The sequence below is a fragment of the Eretmochelys imbricata genome, chromosome 3 (genome assembly GCF_965152235.1).
Source record: "Eretmochelys imbricata isolate rEreImb1 chromosome 3, rEreImb1.hap1, whole genome shotgun sequence".
NCBI classification, from domain to species: domain Eukaryota; kingdom Metazoa; phylum Chordata; order Testudines; family Cheloniidae; genus Eretmochelys; species Eretmochelys imbricata.
This window is the reverse complement of record NC_135574.1, coordinates 140,564,610-140,579,363: the sequence shown is the minus strand read 5'-3', so window position 1 is coordinate 140,579,363 and position 14,754 is coordinate 140,564,610. Positions and strand designations below refer to the sequence as shown.

At 38.8% G+C, this 14,754-nt stretch overlaps 1 protein-coding gene across 1 annotated transcript in view; it reads left to right on the top strand.

Annotated features, from left to right (window-relative positions):
* Nucleotides 1–14,754, top strand: part of ADSS2 (adenylosuccinate synthase 2) — a 46,922-nt gene that overhangs the window by 6,867 nt on the left and 25,301 nt on the right. Inside the window, exons 2-4 of the mRNA XM_077813484.1 lie at nucleotides 10,373–10,475; nucleotides 11,880–11,948; nucleotides 12,630–12,680. Of these exons, the coding sequence (XP_077669610.1) occupies nucleotides 10,373–10,475; nucleotides 11,880–11,948; nucleotides 12,630–12,680 (223 nt within the window). The remainder of the gene's footprint in view (nucleotides 1–10,372; nucleotides 10,476–11,879; nucleotides 11,949–12,629; nucleotides 12,681–14,754) is intronic.

The following is a 14,754-nucleotide window of genomic DNA, read 5'->3' as shown; positions in this document are numbered from 1 at the left end:
TAACCTATCCAACTATACTCTTAGTCCAGCAGAAGCAGCTGTCCTATCTCGGGGCCTCTCCTTCTGCCCCTCCACCCCCACAAACATGATACAGTTCTGTGGTGACCTGGAATCCTATTTTTGACATCTCCGACTCAAGGAATATTTCCAACACACCTCTGAACAGCATACTAATCCACAGAGACCTCTCTACCAACACTACAAAAAGAAGGATTCTAGGTGGACTCGTCCAGTCTGCTGTCTCAACCTTCAGGAGTTCTACATAGAGTGCTTCTGCCGACGTGCACAGGCTGAAATTGTGGAAAAGCAGCATCACTTGCCCCGCAACTTCAGCCGTGCAGAACACAATGCCATCCACAGCCTCAGAAACAACTCTGACATCATAATCAAAAAGGCTAACAAAGGAGGTGCTGTCGTCATCATGAATAGGTCGGAATATGAACAAGAGGCTGCTAGGCAGCTCTCCAACACCACTTTCTACAAGCCATTACCCTCTGATCCTGCTGAGTTACCAAAAGAAACTACAGCATTTGCTCAAGAAACTCCCTGGAAAAAGCACAAGATCAAATCCGCACAGACACACCCCTGGAACCCCGACCTGGGATATTCTGTCTACTACCCAAGATCCATAAACCTGGAAATCCTGGGCACCCCATCATGTCAGGCATTGGCACCCTGACAGCAGGATTCTCTGGCTATGTAGACTCCCTCCTCAGGCCCTACGCTACCAGCACTCCCAGCTACCTTCGAGACACCACTGACTTCCTGAGGAAACTACAATCCATCGGTGATCTTCCTGATAACACCACCCTGGCCACTACGGATGTAGAAGCCCTCTACACCAACATTCCACACAAAGATGGACTACAAGCTGTCAAGAACACTATCCCCGATAATGTCACGGCTAACCTGGTGGCTGAACTTTGACTTTGTCCTTACCCATAACTATTTTACATTTTGGGGACAATGTATACCTTCAAATCAGCGGCACTGCTATGGGTACCCGCATGGCCCCACACTATGCCAACATTTTTATGGCTGACTTAGAACAACGCTTCCTCAGCTCTCGTCCCCTAACGCCCCTACTCTACTTGCGCTATATTGATGACATCTGCATCATCTGGACCAATGGAAAAGAAGCCCTTGAGGAATTCCACCATGATTTCAACAATTTCCATCCCACCATCAACCTCAGCCTGGTCCAGTCCGCACAAGAGATCCACTTCCTGGACACTACGGTGCTAATAAGCGATGGTCACATAAACACCACCCTATACCAGAAACCTACTGACCGCTATTCCTACCTACATGCCTCCAGCTTTCACCCTGATCACACCACGTGATCCATTGTATATAGCCAAGCTCTGCGATGCAATCGCATTTGCTCCAACCTCTCAGACAGAGACAAACACCTACAAGATCTCTATCAAGCATTCTTACAACTACAGTACGCACCTGCGGAAGTGAAGAAACAGATTGATAGAGCCAGAAGAGTTCCCAGAAGTCACCTACTACAGGACAGGCCTAACACATTAAATAACAGAACACCACTAGCCGTCACCTTCAGCCCCCAACTAAAACCCCTCCAACACATTATCAAGGATCTACAACCTATCCTGAAGGACGACCCAACACTCTCACAAATCTTGGGAGACAGGCCAGTTCTTGCCTACAGACAGCCCCCCAACCTGAAGCGAATACTCACCAGCAACCACATACCACACAACAGAACCACTAACCCAGGGACCTATCCTTGCAACAAAGCCCGTTGCCAACTGTGCCCACCTATCTATTCAGGGGACACCATCACAGGGCCTAATAACATCAGCCACATTATCAGAGGCTCGTTTACCTGCACATCTACCAATGTGATATATGCCATCATGTGCCAGCAATGCCCCTTTGCCTTGTATATTGGTCAAACTGGACAGTCTCTATGTAAAAGAATAAATGGACACAAATCAGATGTCAGGAATTATAACATTCATAAACCAGTCGGAGAACACTTTAATCTCCCTGGTCACGCGATTACAGACGTGAAAGTTGCGATATTACAACACAAAAACTTCAGAAACAGACTCCAAAGAGAGATTGCTGAATTGGAATTAATTTGTAAATTGGATACAATTAACTTAGGTTACTTTTTATAATGATTCAACCATTCCCAGTCTGTATTCAAGCCTATTTCCCCTTGTTTATTCCTGTTCTTCCTCGCCCCCCCCTCCCCCCCCCCCCGGTTCCTCAGACGTTCTTGTTAAACCCTGGATTTGTGCTGGAAATGGCCCACCTTGATTATCATACACATTGTAAGGAGAGTGATCACTTTAGATAAGCTATTAGCAGCAGGAGAGTGGGGTGGGGGGGGGGGGAGAGAACCTTTTGTAGTGATAAACACCCATTTTTTCATGGTCTGTGTGTATAAAAACATCTTCTGTATTTTCCACAGTATGCATCCGATGAAGTGAGCTGTAGCTCACGAAAGCTTATGCTCAAATAAATTGGTTAGTCTCTAAGGTGCCACAAGTATTCCTTTTCAAGTTGATTGGGTGATCTTAACTGTGCTTTAGAGTATGCACATGTTTTGGCTGGTAGTTGAAAAGTTGAACTTTAAATTTCAAGACTAACTGGGGAATTATGATCTTAAGGTTTGTTTTATTTCAGTGAAATATTCTTTCAACCTTAACCATTTTTTTTTTTCTGAGAATACAGCCTATGATGTAAACAGATTGGTCAAATAGGTTTTATCAGTTAAATTTGTTGGAGACCAACTATTTGTAGAGCTAGAATTAATCTCTGGTAATTATGCTGTAACTCATTTAAATTTCTCTCCAAATCAAGATTTTTTTGGGGGGAGGGGAAAAAAGACCATGGAGTAGCCACCCTTTGATTGGTGTGTCACTGCAATATAGGGCTGTTTGTCGGATTTGGGAAGAAATAAAGTGGGCAACTGGAATTCCAGGAAACTTTCACCACAAAAAGATGCCATGCTGACAAGAAAGTCAGTGAAGGAATCCCTCAAGTCAGTGAATAATGAGGATGAAGGCTAGCCACATGGCGCAATTTGATTAAACATTGAAATCATTCGTGTTCAAAATAATTTACCATTCATGCCGTATTAGGAACAATTTCCAGTAAAATGAATACATTGAAAAATTAGACCCCTCTTTCAGACTTTGTCCAGTCTTTCATAAGTAACACTCTCCAAAGCTGCTATCTTAATCATTTCATTGTACCATTCTTGTGTTTTGTGGAAAAATATCCCCTTCCAACACTGAGGAATCAGATCTTGGCCAATAGAAGCTGCTAGTCTAAATTGTTGAACCTTAGGGTTTGCTTCTAATAAAAAATAAGTTAGCTGATGATAGAATGGTCAGGTTGCAAATTTTAATTCTGGAGGGTGTGAACCTCTCAAAGTTTTCTGCTCAAAGGGTGTTCCTGTAGCATGTTTATCAAATAGCCCCCTGATGTTCAACACTTCCAGCTTGCACTGCTATCTCTTATATCCCCTCTGTGCAGTCTGTAAATAATTCTGTACACATTTGCCATGTAGTATATTTTTCAGAAGAGATTCTGGGACTGTCTGTAGTAAAGTCCAATATATCTCAGTAGAAGAAATCTTATGAGTTCTCGCTGTATGTGTCCAGAGTGGGGAGCTAGTCTATAAAATCCTTATCACTATAATGCTATCTTTAGGAAAAAGACCATTAAAATAGGGAAAAGACTAGTTGTTCCAAAAACTTTTGGATCTGCTTTTGAGGAATTTTCTGTGAGAACAGCATGATTCTAATACTGATGGTTCATAAGGAACCACTTAAAGGGGGAAGTTTCTAGAAACTGAATAGCACTAACTAAACGGATAGTATACTGTATTATGAATACCATGGTCGTCTTTCTGGCAATATTTTTGTTAATTTGTCTAAATATTGGTATGCCTCTTATCAGACATTCATGTACTTAACTGCTCTGCTTGTTGAATAACTTGGATATTTCAGGATTATCAGCTAGTGATCAGGGATCATACTATGTTTCATGTAGTTATATAAGCAGACTGCAGTTGTTGAGTTGAAATAACATTTCTCTTCAGTATTGACCATCCTGCAACTACGATCTCTGATTAAAGGATTGTAGATGGAGTAACTAATAATTAAGGCCTGTAGACTAGTGATTACATTGTGCCTATGCTTTGTGTAAAATGGAATTCCATCAACATTGTAATAATTAATTTAGGAATGTTCTAAAAGAGTACTATGATCTGATAGCTTCAGATATCCTCTTTAGGGTAAAAAAAAAAATCACTGCAGTGTCTTAATAGTTATTTAAATATTGTTTGTCCATTAAATTCTTTAGAGGACATCACAAAATTAAAACCATGTATCAAATCATATTGCCAGCTGCCATAAATGATATCCATTAATCCAGCAGTCCACCCCAATATGAAGAAAAAACAACTTCCCCACTATATCCATCAAGTTAACTGAGCTATGTGTGCATTTTTATGTATACATAATATGTATATATTTAGAGCTTGGGTAGCCAGGACTTGAAAAATCCACTTGCAGGATGATTAGAAAACTTTCTTGGCTGACTGCCATCTTCTTCAGCATCTAAACTTTTAACAGTTGTAGCGCTTACGGTTGCAAAAGTAATTTATCAACAGAGGTTAAGGTGATAAGTGCTCTTCCAAACTTGACAGAGGGCTCCACTGCCTGCATTGCTGCAGGCAGCTTCCACAAGCTGCAGCAGAGTACAAATTGACCAGGATTCTTGTCAGTTTCCACTGCCATGTTTCATATCCTTTCCAGCAGTAAAATTAACAAGGATCCTGGTCAGTTTTATTCTGGTATCACTTTTGGAAGCTATGAGCAAAAGCAGAGGCAGGCATTGTAACTATTCTCTCGGAAGAGGGGATTAAAGGCTGGAAGAAAGAATTCAGACAAAAATATGAATGATAATTGGGAGTTGTTTAGGAACACTTTACTAGATGCTCAAAAAGCCAGAATCAAAGAAGAAGCCTGTCTTGGTTTAAAGAACAAACAGACTTTGGTTTAGAGGGGAAGTGAAGGCAGCTATTTTAAAAAAAAAAAAAAAAAAAAAAAAAGGAAAAAAGGGGAAATTTATAGTAACGAATATAAATCAGGAGCTTGGAATTGTCAAAAATTGATAAGGAAAGCAAAGGGAAACCGGGAGAAATCAACGGCCAGCTGAATTAAGGACAATAAGGAAGGGTTTTGTTTTTTTTAAAATATATTAGGGGTGTTTTTTTTTTTTTTTTGTTCCCAACAATGGTATTGGTCCATTGCTAGATTAAATAGTAGAATTATCAATAATAAGGCAGAAGTATTCAATAAATATTTCTGTTCTGTATTTGGGGAAAAACATGATGTAGCCATATCAGATAACACTCTTTCCTTTCCAATAGTATCTCAGGAGGACGTTAAACAGCAGCTACTAAAGTTAGGCATTTTAAAATAATTAGATCCAGATAACTTGCATCCAAGAGTTTTAAAACAGCTGTCTGAGGAGGTCGCTGGACTAGTTATGTGAATTTTCAATAAATGTTAAAACACCAGGGAGGTTCCAGAAGATTTGAAGAAAGCTAATGTTGTGCTAATATTTGAAAAGGGCAAATAGGATGACCTAGGTAATTATAGTCATGTCAGCCTGACCCCTAAATTGGGCAAGATAATGGAATGGCTGATACAGGACTTTATTAATCAAGAATTAAAGGACGGTAATATAATGCCAGTCAGCACAGGTTTATGGAAAATAGATCCTCGCTAACTTTTTTTTTTTTCATATGAGCTTTGTTTGGTTTGATAAAGGTAATAGTGTTGATGTAATGCACTAAGATTTCTGTAAGGCATTTGGCTTGGTACCACATGACATTTTGATTTAAAAACCTAGAAAGATGCAGAATTAACATGGCATACATTAAATGAATTAAAAGCTGGCTAATAGGTCTCAATGCAACTGTAAATGGGGAAATCATAGTAGAATGGGTGTGTTCGGGTGGGGTTCCACAGGGATCAGTTCTTGGCCCTACACTATATAACATTTTAATCAATGACCTGGAAGAAAACAAAATCACCACTGATAAAGTTTGCCAATGACCCAAAAATTGGGGGAGTGCTAAATAATGAAGAGGATGGGCTACCAATATAGAGCAATCTGGATTACATGGTAAATTGAGAGCAAGCAAGAAATACATGTTTTTAATATGACTAAATGTATACATCTGGGAACAAGGAATGTAGGCCATACTTATAGGATGGGGGACTCTCTCCTGGGAAGCTGTGACTTTTAAAAAGATTTGGGGTTGATAGAGAATAATCAGCATTGCACTGGGAGCTGTGATCCTGGGATGCATAGACAGAGGAATCTTGGGTAGGAGTAGAGAGGTTATTTTGCCTCTATATTTGGCATTGGTGTGACCACTGTTAGAATATGGTGTCCAGTTCTGGTGTCAACATTCTTCATGATTTGTGAATAAATTGGAGAGCATTCAGAGAAGAGCCACAAGAATGATTTAAAGGATTAGAAATATGCCTGTATATAGTGACAGATTCAAGGAGCTCAATTCTTTTTAGCTTAACAAAGAGAAAGTTAAGAGGTGACTTGAAACAGTTTACCAAGAGTTGTGGTGGAGTCAAGATTTTTTTAATTTTTTTTTTTAAATCTTGACTGGATGTTTTTCTAAAAGATATGCTCTAGGTAGGAATTATTTTTGGGGAATTTCTGTGGTCTGTGTTATACAACAGGTCAGACTAGATTATCACAATGGTTACTTCTGTCATCAGCATTTGCGGGGAAGGGGAAGGAGGAATGCTGGAAGGACAGCAGTGGAACAGAATATTAAAAATGCCCATGCACCTTTTTCTGGTGATGCTTAAACTTTATTATCAGTGACTAACTATCAGCTTTTGAAATGTTAATAGGCTGCCATCAAAGTCTTATTAAAAAAACAAACAGTTGGCCCACTCCAAATTGGCATAATGTTATCAAGCAGAAAACTCCACAGGTTTAGAAGTAGTTTCTGGACTCTTACTAATTGGCTAACAGGGACTAAAGTTTTTGGGGCAGCAATCCACAAAAATAATCACAGAAATATAGGTCTGGAAGGGACCTCAAGGTCATTTAGTCCAGCCCCCCGTGCACCATCCCTGATAGGTGTTTGTGTAACCTGTTCTTAAAAACCTCCAATTGTGGGTATTCCACAACTTCCTTTGGAAATCTATTCCAGTACTTAACTACCCTTATAGCTAGAAAGTTTTTCCTAATATCTAACCTAAGCCTCCCTTGCTGCAGATTAAGCCCTTACTTCTTGTCCTACCTTCAGTGAACATGGAGAACGGTTGATCACCATCCTTTTTATAACCACCCTTTACACATTTGAAGATAGTTACCAGGTCCACCCAGCTTTTCCTAGTTTTTTTTTTATTCCAGTTTTTTTTACTCAATTAAAATAAGCACTTAAAGCAAGGTAAATTTAATAGAGAGTCAGTAACTGAATTGGGAGAGGTTTGTGCAAAAAGATAAGCAGGAGGGAATTTAATTCAAGTATGTAAAAAAAAAAAAAAAAAAAAAAAAGGGGGGGGGGTGCAAAACCACAGGTAAAACTGTGCTTTAATCAAGTTCCGTATTCCAGTTAAAGAAGTGTAACGAGAAAAGAAAGTAAGTTTTATCATTAATAGTCTTGGTAAAGAAAAATTTGTTGGTTTGGCCTTTTTCCTTTTGTCATGAAGCATAAGGAGCTTGAAATAATTTTGCTTTTGAAAAAAGGGTGTTTGGGGCTCTAAACTCAGAAGTATTACCAATATAAATTTTAGTCTTTCAGGTTTCTGCTGAGGTCTTGTAAAATCAAAATAAATAATTTGGGATCGGTGTGTATGGTGTATGTTTATCTTTTAAGAAGCAGCAGTGTTAATTCTTCTTTATAGATGAGAAGTACTATAAAATGCTTCCAGATCATATTATAAAAGAGGGTAACTATTAAAATATTAAATTTCACTACACAGAAACAGGTAGAAGTGCAAAATATTCTGGGTCTCACCTATTAAATTTTTTAGTTGCTTTACAAAACTGCAATATATGTAGCATCCACTAGATTTCTGTTAGATTAGAACAATTTGAAGTGTTTCTATTCTACAGATTTACTTTGGAAAAAATGCAATCACAGTGTTCAAAGTTGTGTCTCAAAGATATCCATGTAAAATGTGCTCCATTTTTGAAAGTTAAAATTTCCAAGTCAGTAAAAAAATTTTCTTTTTGTTGTTTGTAGGGCAGTTAAGTGTATTTACATTTAATTGAGAATACAATATAAACAAAAGTAATTTATTTAAATTTGTCAGGTTTCACCTGCATTGTAGTTGTAATGCAATACCAAAAATGTTGAGGTTTTTTAAAGGAACTGTTTAATCTGACTAGCTCCTCAATAAGCCAAAGTATGTTCCCAGAAAAACAGTAGACAAGACCTGAATTTGTAATGCAAAAAGCAAGGGTGGGGGGAAGCTTCTGAAGACCAGAAAAACTGATGCAGGATTTATATATCTTTTAAAATGGCCTTCTTTTTTTGTTCTTCCCTGTTTTATGAGTTATTTGATACACTATATTGCATATCTGCCAAAATGGTAGAGAAAGATGTAAATGTCAACCTAGAAAGACAGCGGGCCTAACATTTTATAAAAATATCTTTTCTATAAAATATAATTCTTGGGTCAGTTAAAACAATTATTCAGATATTGTTATGTGAAATTTAAAAATAGAATAAATGAGTTGATGATAACTTCTTAATAAACACACTCTTACTAGAGTGTCTTTGCTCTTAAATGTGTTCTGCCCATTTATAGCTGTGTAAGTTATTCCAGCGTATTTAGGGTCAAGTACAGATGCAAACTAAATAAAAAATTGCTGAAGATTTTGGCCAAAATCTTGCTGATTTAAAGGTAAATCTGCATTGACTCTTTATTCCCCATATCTGGCACAAAATATAAGTGTACATTCAACCTAGAAAATTTGGCTGATTAGGATTTATCCTAGTGCCATGTTATCAAGGATTTCCAATGAATAGCTTTTAAATGAATTCTTTGGGATTTGTTGCATCACGCATTAAGGTAGATAAGCTTGCAGTATTCATTGGAAACACAAAGAGTTATTTGTTTGGATTTTTTAAAGTTTCAAATGACTAACTTTGTGGCCTGAATACTATTGGAGAACACTCTGTAATGTAGCTAACTCGTTTCAGTTTTCTGTATGAATGAAAGAAATAAGATGCATGACACAAATCTCTTTGGGATTAAAGGGTAAAATGCTGCCATTCAGCATAATTTGTGATGCTGAATGTACCCAAAACCACTTTAAGACTCAGACTTCCATATTTCCCAATTAGTAAATCCTTTTAATACTGTAGTAGAAAGAGCCAAGACTATCACATACCAATACATTCTATGTAAACAGGCTTTCTGTTCCTCAGGAAGATCATGTTTTGGTTTGTCATGGATCCCTACCCCTTAACAGCTCAGTTCTCTTCACCTTGAAAGGCAGGATGTCCCTTCTGGCTGAAGAAATAGGCTTGGCTAGTTTATGCATACTGAGCATTGGTCAGAAAAATATGTACAGGACAGAGCTCAGAATACAAATTGTGAGCACTCACATGTTAGATTGCTGGTCTGGTCCACCTTGAGGATTTTAAGAAAACTTGAAATATAACTGTGCCAATGATGATTTTGTAGCCTCATCTCCATTCATGTTGCAGTTTCAAAGATTTAACTAAGTGTCCACAGCAATGTGCATATGTGTTTATAGTGTCAGGGGGTAGCCGTGTTAGTCTGTATTCACAAAAACAACAAGGAGTCCGGTGGCACTTTAAAGACTAACAGATTTATTCGAGCATAAGCTTTTGTGGGTAAAAACCCCACTTCAGATGCATGGAGTGAAAATTATATGCGTTTATAGTAGAAATTTTGGATTCAACGGAGCTATTCATATGTGACTTCAAAATTGCAAAGAACAGTTGTGTATTATCACTAATTCTAGAATATTTATGCTTCTACCATGGAAATGGTGACCTACCCTTTAGACTATACCTTTATAAATCTGATCCAAAAGTTTTTTGAATAATTGGAGGCGTTGGGGGAGGAACATATGTTTTAAAAAAAAGTGTAATCATGTAAGTGTCAAAAGCAGGTATAGAAAAAGAACAGCCGTTGAAATTGTCAAGTTAATCATGATGATTCACTTGGACTCCCTCCTATGTTAATAGACACATGGGAGCTGCAAATTTGGGAGGGGAACCAAGGTTGCCCAAACTCCAGTTCTCCATACTTGTTGATCTTCAATTATACTGAAAGCAATAAATCAATGTTTGATTTTGCAGGGAGGCAACAATGCTGGGCATACTGTTGTTGTAGATTCCGTGGAATATGATTTTCATCTCTTACCCAGTGGGATCATCAATCCAAAAGTCATTGCATTCATTGGTAAGTATGGCATTTTCCAAAACTGCAATTTTAACACCAATACAAGTCCAGACTCTTGGAGTTCTAGAAGCCATCAACATCCACTACAGCTCAGAGCATAGTGAGTCAGGAACTTCTTACTCCTGCTCAACCCTTTTCTCCCCTTGCTCAGAAGGACTTGGGCCCTGGGTCCAGAGAGTCTTTGCAGCCTCACTGCATTGTCCTCACTCAGTTTTGAAATTTGGACTCTGGTCACTTTTTTTCTCATTTGCTTTATTGCTGTTGCTTTATGCTCAAATAAATTTGTTAGTCTCTAAGGTGCCACAAGTCCTCCTTTTCTTTTTCCTACCACTGTAACCTTTCTCTGCTCTTCTCTCTCCTTTCTTTACCACCTTCCCGGTTTCTCTATCTCTTTACTCATTTCCAGAATCCCTTCCCACCATTTCTTTCTCCCACTTCAACCTCAGTGAGTGACCACCAAAAAATCCCCTCAATGGTTATAAGTAATGATACTTTTTTTCCCTCTCTTCATGGATTGAAGGGCCGTGAGTGCAGGGCCACCAGGTCCCAAAAGAGGCACCTGCTACCATATTACTCCTTTCAGATGTCCTTCTGCCCCAGGGCCACTAGTGACTTGTGTGTGTAGTGACTAGTCCCCTGATCTTTCAGGAGAGTATTACTGTGCTGAAGGCATTCTGTGTTTAAGAACAACTTCACATCTACTGAGCTTAGCATGACCCTAAGATTGTTCAGTTTTTGTGCTGGGGAAAGCCATTCCATAACAATATACTTCAGCACTCCTTAGTGACTGTTGCAGTTATGTACTATTTGCCTTTTTAGGGAACAGGTAAGTGCAGTGATCCAAATTGCTGATAGGAAAGAATGACTATGAGCAATCTCAACTCACTGATTGATACAGTTTCTCTTTTTGCTAGCACAATGACAACATTGGCTTTGTTTTTGCATCACAGGGTGAGAATAACGTATTAGATTATCAATATCTCTAGTGAAAATAGAAATAAATACAAAAGGCTTGTAAAAACCATAAGAATATTTTAAAAACAGCTTGTATTACCCTAGGAAAAGTAAGTCTATGAAATGAATTAATTTTTGGAGGTGATGAAGGAGAAATACTGCTGTGCAACAGACAGGAATGCAGTTATTTTTCATCATGAAATAAGAATGTTAAATTTCCAATTTAGAGGAGTTTAGTGCATGCAGCTAGGGACCTATGTACTTTAGCTGTAGGTCAGGGAGTTTCTTATACCTTAAATTCCTAAGGATGAAGGTAGTATAATGGAACAGTTTTTGAAATGTATGTCTTAAAATATTCTTTATGCAGAAAAATGAATCATGGATATGTAAGAAACTAGTTTTTCATGTCTGGTGTCATATATTAAACTCTGTATTCCTGATTTCCTTCAGGAAATGGTGTGGTGATTCACTTGCCAGGACTGTTTGAAGAAGCAGAGAAAAATGTAAAAAAAGGAAAAGGTGAGAACAACCTTTTAAGGTATTATTTTAAATGGGGGCATAAGTGCTTTCTCACAGGGATCTAGCTAGCAGTGCTACGCCTAGCATAGAGGCCATGAGAAACCATATGGCATGTCCTACCAGAGCTCTTCTTGCTCACTTCTGGCAGCAATCCTGCAAGGACTCACAGAGCTCTGTTAATCCCTGCAGCTCCCATCAGGAGTCTCCTTAGAGCCTCCTAGAAAGATGCATTTATTAAGTTTCAAATAATGGATTTAAGGCAAATGATAGGAATGCCAGATAGTAACCTGACAGAAAATGTATTTATCCAACTTCTGTAGCCATTTTTAAAGAAAATGGTCTTGAAAGAAACCCAGAAGGAAGAAAATTCTAATATTGGTAACAGAACAGCTGAGCTTGTTTTAGCAACAGTGAGAAACTTGAAAATTTCCCTAGTGTATGTAGAATGCCTAGAAGTTTCAACTTGTGATAAGCAGCCTGCATTTCCTGGCTTTGTAGGTTCAAGTCAGACCTTAACAATTGGAAATTGTTTGCTTTTTCTGGTGACTCAGTTCGGTGCTTCTTTTAAATGGCTTCCATTTTCAAATCTATAATTAGTCTTTAGAAGTTTTGCTTATTCTATCATGAAAATAAAAGTGATATACAAAACATAATTTAAACTTTTTTTCATTTGTTTTTAAGGACTAGAAGGCTGGGAAAAACGACTAATAATTTCTGACAGAGCTCATATTGGTAAGATGCCATACTGTATCTATTTTTATTGATTTCCATAAGAATTTCCTCAGACTTTTCAAAGAAACTGAATAGCTGGCAATTTTATTTTATCTATAATTTATCATTATTGCAGTGGCCAAAGGTTCCAGTTAGGGATCAGGGCTCAATTATGTTAGGCACTATAGCTTCTTTAATATTTACCCTTTTTTTTATTTTTAAAAATGTGGAACCACTCTAGACTCAAACATTTTAGTTTGACTCATTAAGCTGATTCCAAATGCATATCATGTTTTCTCAGAAAGCAGTTCAAAAGTTACTTGAATGTTTGAAGACTTCATTGCCCATTTCAATATAGAATTTGTGCTCTCCTCTTCATAGGAAGCCTTGCCTTATATTTTTGCTTCTCTCGGGGATCACATGGGCTTTTGGAGAACACCAATTAAACAGTGACTTCAGGTTATAACCCTTTGAACACAGACCTTGTAGTAAAATCAGATTTAGAGTGTCCCTGTAATAAAATCAGATTTAAAGTGAGAGGCCCTCCCAATCATCCAAAAATGCTTTTTATGCTGGAGGCCTTTTAATTACTGACTTCTCTGACCATTTGTTCCTTCTACAGCATGTGGATGATCTTCACCTGTCTAGAGGCTAAATCTATACAATAGTGTTTAATGAATGTATGTAGAGACCTCTATAAGTCTGTCTACACTGGGAATTTGACCAAGTGTTGATACTCAGCAACAATGGGTCTCTCTGGAGAAGAACTGAAAAGTTTTGATAATGTAAAAAAATGTGATTGAGATCTAGGCACTGTATACACAGGGAACTTGACTGTCATAGCTACTGCGGAATAAGTTATTCCACAACAGCAACTCTGGAATAGCTTCCTGTGTAGACAGTAGTCTAGATCAGTGGTTCCCAAACTTGTTCCACCACTTGTTCAGGGAAAGCCCCTGCCGGGCCGGGCCGGTTTGTTTACCTGCCGCGTCCGCAGGTTTGGCCGATCGCGGCTCCCAGTGGCTGCGGTTCGCTGCTCCAGGCCAATGGGAGCCGCTGGAAGCAGCGGCCAGTACATCCCTCAGCCTGCGCCGCTTCCAGCGGCTCCCATTGGCCTGGAGCAGCGAACCGCGGCCAATGGGAGCCGCGATCGGGCGAACCTGCGGACGCGGCAGGTAAACAAACTGGCCTGGCCCGGCAGGGGCTTTCCCTGCACAAGCGGCGGAACAAGTTTGGGAACCACTGGTCTAGATAAAAAGCGACTTTTTAGTCCAGTATAATTATACTGCTCACAAAGCAGAATAATCGTTCTGGAATGAATAAAATCACTTTTATTCCAGAATAAGTCTATACGGGGAGTTATTCTGGAACAGCTATGCCAGTTAACTTCCCCTGTGTAGACAAGATCCTAGTTCAGAAGGACCAGTTGCTGACTACCATTATCAGTAATTGGTCTGTATTCGCAAAAAGAAAAGGAGTACTTGTGGCACCTTAGAGACTAACCAATTTATTTGAGCATAAGCTTTCGTGAGCTACAGCTCACTTCATCGGATGCATGCTCCGATGAAGTGAGCTGTAGCTCACGAAAGCTTATGCTCAAATAAATTGGTTAGTCTCTAAGGTGCCACAAGTACTCCTTTTCTTTTTGCGAATACAGACTAACATGGCTGTTACTCTGAAACCGGTCTGCTTAGTGTGGATGTTTTGAACTTTTCTGAATGGAAACAGCCTCGAGGTTTGCTTGCATAGTAGGGTTGCCTCATGAACATTGATACATGGCCTCTGAGTTGTCCTTCTAGCCTGTAACTGGATATGAGACTAGTCATATTCCATGGCTGTCCTGGAGACATAAGGCCCTGATGAATTAGTGTTTATTAAAAAACAAAACATAAAGCTAGGTGTACTTTTCTATGAGTTTTAGTTAACTTCAGGTAAAAGCTTATGCCCAGCTTGCAGGAAAGGGATTTGCACAGTATGGATAGTTAAAATGTCAACATGAGGTGTTAGATTGCTCTTTAATAGGTATCTTTTCACCCATTGACCAGCCTTCCGGCTCTTGTTTCCCTCCACTCATGTTCTGTGTATTGTAATTTAA